This window comes from Trachypithecus francoisi, unplaced genomic scaffold (assembly GCF_009764315.1).
Source record: "Trachypithecus francoisi isolate TF-2019V2 unplaced genomic scaffold, Tfra_2.0 Lachesis_group2, whole genome shotgun sequence".
Taxonomy (NCBI): Eukaryota; Metazoa; Chordata; class Mammalia; order Primates; family Cercopithecidae; genus Trachypithecus; species Trachypithecus francoisi.
In genome coordinates this window covers 549,555-562,005 of record NW_022681465.1, presented here as the reverse complement: position 1 = coordinate 562,005, position 12,451 = coordinate 549,555, and the positions used below count along the sequence as shown (strand labels likewise).

Sequence of the window (12,451 nt, the reverse complement as noted above, 5' to 3'; positions counted from 1 at the left end):
CTCCTAATAAGCCATGGCAGCCTGCTCTACCCACAAAAAGGCACCACCCTGTGGGACGTCCACACCACGGAGCTCAGAGAGGGAGGGAGCTGACCCCACTCACCTAACCTACCTTAAAATGACAGGAGCTTGATGTGACCCCTCTCATCTCAGAGGGACCGTCCCCTACAGCTGACCCATTTAACCTCAGTGCGACCGTCCCCTACGGCTGATCCATTTAACCTCAGTGTGACCGTCCCCTACGGCTGACCCACTTAAGCTCAGTGTGACCGTCCCCTACGGCTGATCCATTTAACCTCAGTGTGACCGTCCCCTACGGCTGACCCACTTAAGCTCAGTGTGACCGTCCCCTACGGCTGACCCACTTAAGCTCAGTGTGACCGTCCCCTACGGCTGACCCATTTAACCTCAGTGTGACCGTCCCCTACGGCTGACCCATTTAACCTCAGTGTGACCGTCCCCTACGGCTGACCCATTTAACCTCAGTGTGACCGTCCCCTACGGCTGACCCATTTAACCATCACTGCACAGAAGCCACTTCAACTGACATCTCGTTCTAGATATCATTTCCACATGCAATCATCCGAAAGAAAGCATGGCAGCCAGTGTGGAGTCCACTGGGAATGCGTGGGGAAACTGAGCAGGGGCCAGTTACCAGCAGGACCACAGGAACGAGGCCACCTGACTTTCCACACTAACCTTTCCTGGGACCTTGGCATATACAGGAGTGAGCCTGCTGTTTCCAGGGGTTTGGGTCTCTTTTGTCAAGGAGTTCCTTATTTTTCCAAAGTGTTTGCACTTATGAGTGAGCTGACACATGCAACTTGTAAGTCTGAAACAATCTGGTCTGTCAGGAACTCCGCAGCACAAACTCCATTTCTCATTGTCTAACAACCTAGGCCGTAAACCAGTCACAGAGCAGCCTGATAGCACCAAACCCAGTGCTATCGTTTTCAGTTGAGATATAATCCACATAACATGAAACTAACTGTTTAAAAGTGAACAGTTCAGTGTCACTTAGGGCAGCCACTAAGCTGTGCAAACCTCACCTCTATTTAGTTCCAGCCCTGAAAGAACCCTTTACCCATCAGCAGTCTCTCTAATTCCCCTTCTATTAGCCCTGGCAGCCCCCAGTTAGCTCTCAGCATGGACCTTCCTACTAAAGGCACGTGGTAGAAATGGAATCAAGACATGGCCTTCTGTGGCCGGCTTCTTTCTCATAGCCTAATGTTTTCAAGGTTCATCCACATTGCTGCAGCTGTCTGTGCTTCCTTCCTTTTCAGGGCTGAGTAATATTCCCGTGTATGGATAGGCCCTGCTGCTTTATCCGTCTGCCCACTGATGGACGTTTGCGTTGTCTCCTCTGTGTGGCTGCTGTGAATATCGGTGCGGTGAACACTCATCTAGAAGATTCTGTTTGAATATATACTTTCAATTCTCTTGAGCATATACTGAGCAGTAGAGGTGCTGGGTCATATGTTAATTCTGTTTCATTTTCTGGGGAACCACCAAACTGCTTTCCATGGTGGTTGCACTATTTTACTTTCTACCAGCAATGCAGCGGGCCTCCAGTTTCTCCACATCCTCACCTATACTTATTATATTCTGTTGTTTTGATTCCAGCCATTCTGGTGGGTATGGATTTGCATGTCTCTAATGACTTACGATGTTGAGCATCTTTTCAAATGCCTGTTGTCCATTTTTATATCTTCTTTGGAGAAACGGTTATTCAAGTCTTTTGCCCAGTTTTAAATTGGGTTGTTTATCTTTTTGTTTTTGAGTTGTAAGGATTCTTTAAATACTCTGGATACCAGGCCCTTACTGAGTATATGATTTATATTTATTTTCTCCCATTCTGGGTCTTACCTTTCCTCTTTCTGGTTTGCTTTTTTTTTTTTTTTTTTTAATGTCACACCCATCAAAAATTACTCAAGCTGCCAGCCAAGATGTAAATAGGCAGAAGAATTGGGGATGACCTGGACCTGCAATCGTGTGCAGTGGCATCCCCTGGCTGGAGGGGCCCACCTGTCAGTGAGGGACACCCAAGGCCTCCCCAGAAAACAAGGGGAGCCCCTAGTAGGCAGAGAGCGGCTGGGAGAGGCCAGAGAATGGGGGCGCCAGAGAGATGGGAGAGATGGCCAGTGGCAGTGGGGAGAGGACAGCCAGGAGGATGCAGAGCACGACAGGATATGAGAAGTCTAGAAGCCCTGAGGGCATGCAGGAGAAGCTCCAGTTCACTCCAGAGCAGAGGAGACTTGCAGGAGGATTCACCAATGCCCGCTGGCACAGAAACAGGTGTCGGAGGAGCCCCAAGCCAGCTCAGGCGGAAAGAGAGGCCCCAAAATATGCAATGCCTGTGAACAAACCTAACAAAAGACACTCAAACCACAGCTAAGAAAAATGTAAAGATCTAAATGTGCAAAGATATAACATGTTCTTTGATTGGATGATTCAATATTAAGATGGCAGTTCTTCCCAAACTGATCTATACATTCAATGTAATCATATTAAAATCCCAACAGGAGTTTCTACAGAAATTGACAAGCTGATCCTAAAATTTACATGGAAATGCAAAGGACTTACAATAGCCAATTAAAGAGAAGGGCACAGCTGGGTACCTACCCTACTGAGTTTAAGCCCTCTCTAAAGCTACAATATTAAAGATGATTTGGGTATTAGAGAAAACATAGAAATATAAATGAATAGAAAAGAATGGTGTGAGTCTAGAAATAGACTTCTTTGGGTCTTCTTTGGGTCTTCGCTGGACAATTTACTTCACAAAGATACTAAGGCAATTCAATAGGGAAAGGAAAATCTTTTCAATAAATGGTGCTGGATCAACTGTATATCCAAGAAAACAAATGGACACCAGCTCTACCCTCATGTAATACCCAAAAGTTAACTCAAAAAAGGAGTCTAGACTTCACAGTGGTTTAAACTACTGTAGAATTTTACAAGAAAATGTGAAAAATTCCTTCAGACCTTGGGGGTAGTCACAGGACTCTTAGAACACAAAATGACAAAAAGCTCACAAGTTGGTCTTCCTCAAAAGGTTTTCAAATGTCTTTTGAAAGTCAATATTAAGAAAACTGAAAAGATAAGCCTTAGATTGGAATATTCACAACAAGGGTTTATATCCAGAACATGTGAAGAACTCTTACAACTCAATAATAAGAAAACAAAGAAGCCAAAAAGAACACGGGCAATTATGTAAGCAGACACCGCCAGACAAGATACATGGATGGTGAAGAAGCACATGAAGATGCCCTCAACACCATTAGTCACTAGGGAAATGCAAAATAAAACCCTGATGAGACACCACCAACCCATGAGGACGGTCAAAACCAAGACGGCTGAGCACACCACGCACTGGTGGGGCTGCAGAGAAACTGGGATTCTCACATACAGTTTCTGGGAATGGGAAGTGACACCATTGCTTTGGAAACAGTTAAACACCGGGCGCAGTGGCTCAAGCCTGTAATCCCAGCACTTTGGGGGGCCGAGACAGGCGGATCACGAGGTCAGGAGATCGAGACCATCCTGGCGAACACGGTGAAACCCCGTCTCTATTAAAAAATACAAAAAACTAGCCGGGTGAGGTGGCGGGCGCCTGTAGTCCCAGCTACTCCGGAGGCTGAGGCGGGAGAATGGCGTAAACCCGAGAGGCGGAGCTTGCAGTGAGCCGAGATCAGGCCACTGCACTCCAGGCTGGGCGACAGAGCGAGACTCCATCTCAAAAATAAATAATAAATAAATGGAAACAGTTAAACATGCACCTGCTGTGTCACGCAGCAACTGCACTCCTAGGTACTTATCCAAGAGAAATAAAAACATACAGACTTATACAAAAAAATATTCATGGTAGCTTTATTTGTAATAGTCCAAAACGGAGAACAACCTGAACTTCCATCCGCAGGTAAATAGATTTGGTCTATCCATACAACAGAACACTTCGCAGCAATAAAAAAGAACAAATGGCTGGTGCTAGAAACATGGATGAATCTCAGAACCTTTATGCCAATGCACGCAGACAGACAAAAAGCTGTGTGATTCCATTTGCACAAAAGGCCAGGACAAGCAAACCATCTACAGCGACCAGAAACAGATCAGAGGTTGCCTGGGGCAGAGCTATAGGGAGGAACTACGAGGGGCCACAAAGAAGCTCCTGGAGTGATGGAAACGCTTCCTCTTGATTTTGGTGATGACTTCATGGATGTACACAGATGTCAAAATGGACCCAACTGCACACCTTAAACGTGCAGGTCAGCTGAAATACGTGTACTTCAACTATACCCAATAAACATCAAAACGCAGAAAAAAAAAAAAGGAATCCCTGTGGCTTCCACAGTGTGGTGAGCTGAAGGCACTGTCCCTGCTGAGGACTCCGGGGAATCCTAAAAGACAAGGAGCATCAAACAGGCTTCTGGTGGCACAGGGCATTCACTCCTGGGAGAGCGCTGTGAATTCAGGATCACCCACATCACCCAAAGGATACCGAGGCTGGGGGGGAGTCAAGGGCAACGCCAAGGGGAGGGCCGTCTCAGCCGGCTGCCCAGCTTCCCCACATCAGCTGCCCCCTGCACTCAGTGCCTGGGGGGGCCTCTCAGGGGCAGGTTCTAGACCAACTCCACCTCCGATGGCATGCTCCACGGCCTTTACCAGCCACCCCTTCCAAACAAAATTTGGGGCACACACAGACCTATCCCCCACCACCGCAGAGGAGCCAGTCAGACCAGAGCACTGGACACGGCCCTCAGATGCATCGGGGCCACAGCTGGGACGGCCAGAGCGGAGGGGGCCCCCACCCCAGCAGGGGGTGCAGGATGGGTGCCCAGACTCAACATCAAAACAGTGTTTTGGCCTCCAGTTTCCCAGAGCAGGTCCCTAGAGGGGTTCCCAGGACCCTTGCACATGCCCAGTAGCCCCTCCATGGAGAAAGACACGGCAGCCTTCAGAGATGCCCATGCCTGGACATGCCAGCCTCCATCACCTTACCTAGTGTGTGCATGCAGTGGGTGTGTGTGTGTGAGCTGGAAAACATTTCATGACTGTTCAAGTCATTCATTGTCTTTCATTGCCCCTCAAATTACAACTGGTTTTCTTTTTTCCCTCTTTTTTCCTCTTTCTTCCCCAAGTGTTGAAAAGTTTTAAACATAAATTCATACATTTTAAGGAATGTATTTGAAGAACTAATGGGAATATTCTCCTATAAACTTGAAGTAGAGGAGATCTTCCTAATCATGATGTAAAATTAGCCACAAAAGTAAAGATTGAGGCCAGGCGCGGTGGCTCACACCTGTAATCCCAGCACTTTGGGAGGCCGAGGCAGGCGGATCACGAGGTCAGGAGATGGAGTCCATCCTGGCTAACGGTGAAACCCCATCTCTACTAAAAATTAAAAAAATTAGCCAGGCGTGGTGGCTGGCGCCTATAGTCTCAGCTACTTGGGAGGCTGAGGCAGGAGAATGGCGTGAACCCGGGAGGCGGAGCTCGCAGTGAGCCGAGATGGCACCACTGCACTCCAGCCTGGGCGACAGAGCAAGACTCCGTCTCAAAAAAAAAAAAAAAAAAGTTAAGATTGACAAATTCAACTTCATACAAATTCATTTTTTTTCTGCATGGCAAAGAACACTATATGTAAAATCAAAACTGGGGTAAAGTATTTGAAACCCATTCAAAAATTAATTTCCTTAGTTTGCAAGCTCTTACAAATCAAGAGGCACAAAACATAAACAATACACTAGAAAAATGAGCAAAAGATGTAAATACGGTTCACAGAAAAGGAGATGCAAGTCACTCTTAAACCTCACTTATATACAAGAATGCAAATTAAAATCACCAGTATCTGAAATACACTAAGTCTGGGGCATGGGGAGGAGGCACTGATGAGGAACTCTAACCCTAACCTCTTATGCTGGGAGGTTTGGGAACAACTATTGAAATTACAAATGCCTGTGTTGTAGCTGAGCAATCCCACGTCTAGGTTTTCATCCTCCCAATACGTGAGTGGGGGGGGATTTGATTTTACCTCTTGCAAGCTAACAGCTTGTTTCTGTTTCGTGGACCCTGGAAGAAGACATGAGACCCCGGAGGCGGAGACAAAGGGCTTACAACTCACGGCACAGCAGGCCACGTGAGTTCCGTGTGTTCATCATTCACCCAGGTCCCCGAGTCCCGCCGGGGGATGTGGAGGCATCCTGGCTGACGCTGCATGTGCAGTGGGTTCTTGTAGCAACCAACGAAGACTGAACTTTTTTTTTTTTTTTTTGAGACAGAGTCTCGCTCTGTCGCCCAGGCTGGAGTGCAGTGGCCGGATCTCAGCTCACTGCAAGCTCCGCCTCCTGGGTTTACGCCATTCTCTCGCCTCAGCCTCCCGAGTAGCTGGGACTACAGGCGCCCGCCATCTCGCCCGGCTAATTTTTTGTATTTTTTTAGTAGAAACGGGGTTTCACCGTGTTAGCCAGGATGGTCTCGATCTCCTGACCTCGTGATCCGCCCGTCTCGGCCTCCCAAGACTGAACTTTTTACAGGGTGAGGCTGAGGTCTGCAGGTGAAGGGCGGCCATCCCTGGGGCCAAGGAGGATGAAGCGGGGTGCACATAGGGAGCCAGGAAGGGGTGAGATGCTTCCACAGCTGTGTCCCTCGGGGTGGGCGATGGGATGTGCTCCTGAGCCTGTGCACTTGAGAGATTTGGGTAGCAGATATATCTGTCACATTAAATAAGGAGAGGAAATAGCTTTGCCACACAGCTACAAATGCAGTCCCCATGGTAGGGCAGTCTAGGGAAGAATCAGAACTAAATTTCCTGCTTTGTGTTTTTATTCCACTGCAAAGGCCTGAGAAAGGAGTTCTTAGGCCTTTGCATTTTATGTATTGGTGTTTTGAATGGCTAGTGTGCTCACCTATTTCAAAACTCAGAGGAAAGTGTCTTCAGGCTGGCTCCCTGCCTGGAGGCAGCTGATTTTAAGTTTTCTGTGACTCCATCGGGAGACATTTTATGAATAAACTAGCAAATGTGCATGCATAGTATTTATGTTTCCTCCCTTTATATATGAATTGCAGCATCCGTATCTACTGCCGTCCACCCTATAGCTTGTTTGCAATCAGTGCAGGGCTGTGCTGTGTTTCTTCTGCAGCCCTTGGTCCCCGCCTCAGCTGAGTGCCTGGCCCCATGCGTGGTTTTGCGCATGTGCTCACTGCTGGGCCAGCGTTAGCCTGGGCACTGAGCCTACTGCATGCTGGTATTCGATGCACAGAGTGCGAGGCCTTGGCCGCAAACTGCAGCCTTAAGGGACAAGGTAAGGTCTCCCTGTGGGACAAGGGCTCTCTTTATTGTTTACCGTAACAAGACACCTAAACAAGATGTAAACAGTAAATAAGATCCTTCCTTCCCAAGGGAGGCCTTACCTTCCGGTTTCCCAGCCCCAGCTCCTCCTTGGGCCCTGCAGTGCTTGGAGGCACCATGGTCACACAGTAAGGCCCAGCGTTAGACACATCCAGGCACCCAGGGGCCTAACCTCAGCATCACAGCAGGTATCAGGGTGGGGAGGGCGGTGTTGCTGTGAATCTGCACAGAATCCTACCGCCCTGCAGCCAGGGATATCATCCGACACACACACCCCACACACACACACACCCACACACATCCCCACACACAGCCAGGGACATCATCCGGCACACACACAGCACCCCTCTCCCCCGCACACACACAGCCTCGCACCTCCCACACACACACAGCCCTCGTACACACAGCCTCACACAGCCTCACACACATACACCCCACACACAACCCCCCACAGCCTCACACACACACCCCACACACACAGCTTCCCACAGCCCTCCACACACACCTGCACACACAGTCTCACAGTCTTGCACACCTGCACACCCCACACACAGCCTCAGACACATACACCCCACACACAGCCCCCCACAGCCTCACACACACACCCCCACACACATCCCCACACACAGCCAGGGACATCATCCGGCACACACACAGCACCCCTCTCCCCCGCACACACACAGCCTCGCACCTCCCACACACACACAGCCCCCCTACACACAGCCTCACACACACACCCCACACACATCCCCACACACAGCCAGGGACATCATCCGGCACACACACAGCACCCCTCTCCCCCGCACACACACAGCCTCGCACCTCCCACACACACACAGCCCTCGTACACACAGCCTCACACAGCCTCACACAGCCTCACACAGCCTCACACAGCCTCACACACACACCCCACACACATCCCCACACACAGCCAGGGACATCATCCGGCACACACACAGCCCCCCATAGACTCACACACACCCCACACACACAGCTTCCCACAGCCCTCCACACACCTGCACACACAGTCTCACAGTCTTGCACACCTGCACACCCCACACACAGCCTCAGACACATACACCCCACACACAGCCCCCCACAGCCTCACACACACACCCCCACACACAGCCTCACACACACCCCACACACAGCCAGGGACATCATCCGGCACACACACAGCACCCCTCTCCCCCGCACACACACAGCCTCGCACCTCCCACACACACACAGCCCCCCTACACACAGCCTCACACACATACACCCCACACACAATCCCCCACAGCCTCACACACACACCCCACACACAGCTTCCCACAGCCCTCCACACACACCTGCACACACAGTCTCACAGTCTTGCACACCTGCACACCCCACACACAGCCTCACACACAGCCTCAGACACATACACCCCACACACAGCCCCCCATAGACTCACACACACACCCCACACACACAGCTTCCCACAGCCCTCCACACACACCTGCACACACAGTCTCACACAGCCTTGCACACCCGCACACCCGCACACAGTCTCACACATACTCCACACATCCCCCCCACAGCTCCCTATAGCCCCCCATACACTCGCGCACAGTCTCACACAGCCTTGCACATCCGCACACAGTCACACACCCCCCACACACAGCCGCCCCACATAGCCCCCCACAGGCTCACACACACCCCCCCACTGCCCCCACACACACCCCGCACACACACAGCCTCACATAGCCTCGCAACACACGCACACACCCAGCTGTGCCACACCCTCCGTCCCAGCGGGTGGCGGTCTCGCCTGCGGAGCCTGGGAAGCTGCCATGGGCCCGCCGCCTCCGCCTCCGCCTCCGCCTCTGCGGCCCGGAGCTCCGCCCGCGTCCTTGGCCTCAGCCCCGCACGGTGCCCGCCGCCTCGCTCCACCGCTCAGGGCCCCGAGGGCGCAGGGACGAGCCTCGCTGGGGGCTCCGGGCACCCGGAGGCTGCGGGGTGAGGACTCCGGCGCCGCCCGCGCCTTCCTCCCCCGCGCCAGAGCGCAGCCCGGCCCGCCAGGCTCCCGATGCCTTCCTGGTTCGCCCTGTTCCTAAAACTCCGTTTTCAATGCAAACCCCAATCCTCCCCTTCCATGGGTAAAATAACCCACAGAAGCAGACGGCGGATACTTACTGTTTCTGCAGGGGCCTCCTCCGCTTCCGGCCCGCGTACGTGCACTCCCCGGGCGGGATCATCGTCCTCGGCCTGGAAGACACGGGGGCACCCGGTCACCGGAAAGCGCCACATGCGCCCTGGTCCCGCCGCGACGCCCCGGGCCCCTCAGCGCGGCCCAGGAGCCCCCACACCCGCGACCCCGCGAGGCCCCCACCCCCTCCTCCTCGGGGGACCCCCTGGCCCGGGACTTCTGCTCTCCAGCACCCCGCACTGAGAACGCACCGGGGCTGGGTCACGCCTGGGCCTCCCTTCAGTGGCAGGCGGGTCCCAGCCTCCCCCAGAGAAGCGGCCTGCTCCGGAGCCTGGCTCAGGGCGCCATGGCGGGAGACGTCCTGAGGAGGAAGCCATCGAGGAAGCCACGCACGGGCGGGGCGCGGCCAAGGCCTGGGCAGCCTGCAGCCTCCACTCATCACGCAGGTCCCATGTTCCCGTTACCCCCGAGAAGATATTTGGGGTCCCGTGTTCCCATCACCCCTAAGAAGGTACGTGGGTCCTGTGTTCCCGTCACCCCAAGAAGGTATGTGGGGTCCTGCATTCCTGTCACCCCTAAGAGGGTATGTGGGGTTCTATGTTCACGTCACCCCAAGAAGGTACACGGGTCCTGTGTTCCCATCACCCCGAGAAGGTATGTGGGGTCCCGCATTCCTGTCACCCCCAAGAGGGTACACGGGTCCCGTGTTCTCATCACCCCGAGAAGGTACGTCGGGTCCCACATTCCTGTCACCCCTGAGAGGGTATGTGGGGTTCTATGTTCACGTCATCCCGAGAAGGTATGTGGGGTCCCATGTTCCTGTCACCTTGAGAAGGTATGTGGGGTCCCATGTTTCTGTCACCCCCAAGAGGGTACTCAGGTCCCATGTTCCTGTCACCCGGAGAGGACACACGGGGCCACATGATCCCATCATCCCCGAGAGCATATGCAGGGCAGCAGCATAAGCTCCTCTCTGTGGTGTGATCTCCCTGTGGTGTTTGTAGCAGGTCTTGCTCTTCTCATCTCTGCCCTTGATAGCCTTGTGCTTTAGGCCAACAGGCTTCCTCTTTTCTATGTAAAATTCTACTCCACTCTGTAGTCCTGGGATTCCACTTAGGTCACTAGCTCACAGCGCCCTGAGTCCAGTTGACTACACCCACCCGCTGCCACCAACCATGCTGGACACAGGCATGTGCCTCCCAGCGGGGCCCCTGAGGAGCAGTCCAGTATCTGTGCCCAGGCTGGTCAGCTCGCCTGTCACCCATCTTAGAGAGGGCATCACCCTTCTTTTCACAGAATCTTGATTTTCCTTGCAATGGGTGCAGCTGAGCCCTCACAAATGTCCTGCAGACCTGTGTACAGTAACCATCCCATGCCAGGCTCTGGGCCAAAAGCCTTGGGGAGGAAGTTAAGGAGCCCTCACCTGACCTGAAGTGAGTGCAGCCTGGAAGAGGAGGCAGACTCACACAATATCCACCTGGTGGGAAAGTGCCATAAAAATGTCAAAAATGTGTCATGGATCCACTTTGACTATAAAGACTTAGGTAGATAAAGTAAATGGATAGAAAAAGATACACCATGCAAACATTAATCAAATGAAGCAGCTGCATGAGTCCCAGACAAAGGAGACTTCAGAACAAGGAATTTCACCAGAAACAAAAAGGTATGTTCTATAATAGTAAAGGCATCAATTTTCCAAGGAGATCTGACAATCCTAAAGGTAAATGTACCTAGCAACGGAGCTTCAAAACACATGAAGCAAAAACTAATAAAACCAAAAAGGACAATTCGTGGCAGACATTAACATTTCTATCTCAGTAATCAACAGAACAAGTAAATAAAATCAGTAAGGATATCCAACAACAACAGACTTGAATTAATGGAAATTTATAAAACACTCCATTCAACAACAGAAGAGTATCTGGTTTTTGCACATGTAACATTCACCAAGGTAGACCATATTTCTGGGACTTAAAGCTATCCTTAACTTTTTTTTTTTAAAAAAAAAACAACAGAAATCGTACGAAGTATGTTATTGACATAATGGAATTAAACTATAAAGATATCCAGAAATTTTCCAAATATTTGGAAAGCAACCCACTTTTAAATAAGCGTGGATCAAAGAGGCAGTCCCAAAGAAGTTTAAAAATATTTTGAACTAAACAAAAATGAAAATACAAACATATCAGACTTTGTGGGATGCAGCTAACCAGTACTTTGATGGAAACTGATAGCATTAAGTCCTTATATTTGAGAAAATAAAAGGTCTAAAATAAGTAATCTAAGCTTCTAACAAGTAACTAGAAGAGAAGATAAACCCAAATTGAGCAGAAGGATGGAAATAATAAAAATAAGTCTATAAGACATAAAACACACAAAAAAAGAAAAATTGGCAGGGCTTGGTGGCTCATGCCTATAATCCCAGCTACTCTGGAGGCTGAGGCAGGAGAATTGCTTGAGCCTGGGAGATGGAGGTTGTGGCGAGCCAAGATCACACCACTGCACTCCAGCCTGGGAGACAGAGTGAGACTGTCAAAAAAAAAAAAAAAAAAGAAAAAAGAAACAGAAAGAAAAAGAAAAAGAAATTAAACCAAAAGTTGGTTATTTGAAAAAATCAACAAAATTGATAAACTTCTAGCCATACTGATCAAGAAACAGAGAAGACAAATTGCCAATATCAGGAATGAAAGAGAGGACATCACTACAGATCCCACAGACATTAAAAGAAAAATTACAGAGCTGAGGCCAGGCGCAGTGGCTTACGCCTGTAATCTCAGCACTTTGGGAGGCTGAGGCAGGTGGCTCACCTGAGGTCAGGAGTTCGAGACCATCCTGACCAATATGGTGAAACCCCGTCTCTACTAAAATTACAAGAATTAGCTGGGCATGGTGGTGTGCACCTGTAGTCCCAGCTACTTGGGAGGCTGAGGCAGGAG

General features: G+C 50.7%; 1 protein-coding gene and 1 long non-coding RNA gene across 2 annotated transcripts in view; one reads left to right on the top strand and one right to left on the bottom strand.

The window, feature by feature from the left end:
* The window catches only part of AHRR (aryl-hydrocarbon receptor repressor), a 103,937-nt gene that overhangs the window by 71,938 nt on the left and 19,548 nt on the right, over positions 1-12,451 (bottom strand). Inside the window, exon 2 of the mRNA XM_033178658.1 lies at positions 9,503-9,574. Within this exon, the coding sequence (XP_033034549.1) occupies positions 9,503-9,564 (62 nt within the window). The 5' untranslated portion in view covers positions 9,565-9,574. The remainder of the gene's footprint in view (positions 1-9,502; positions 9,575-12,451) is intronic.
* On the top strand, positions 9,312-11,507 carry LOC117064692. Its single transcript, XR_004429618.1, has 2 exons — positions 9,312-10,026; positions 10,812-11,507. It is a non-coding gene; the product is annotated as an uncharacterized LOC117064692 (long non-coding RNA).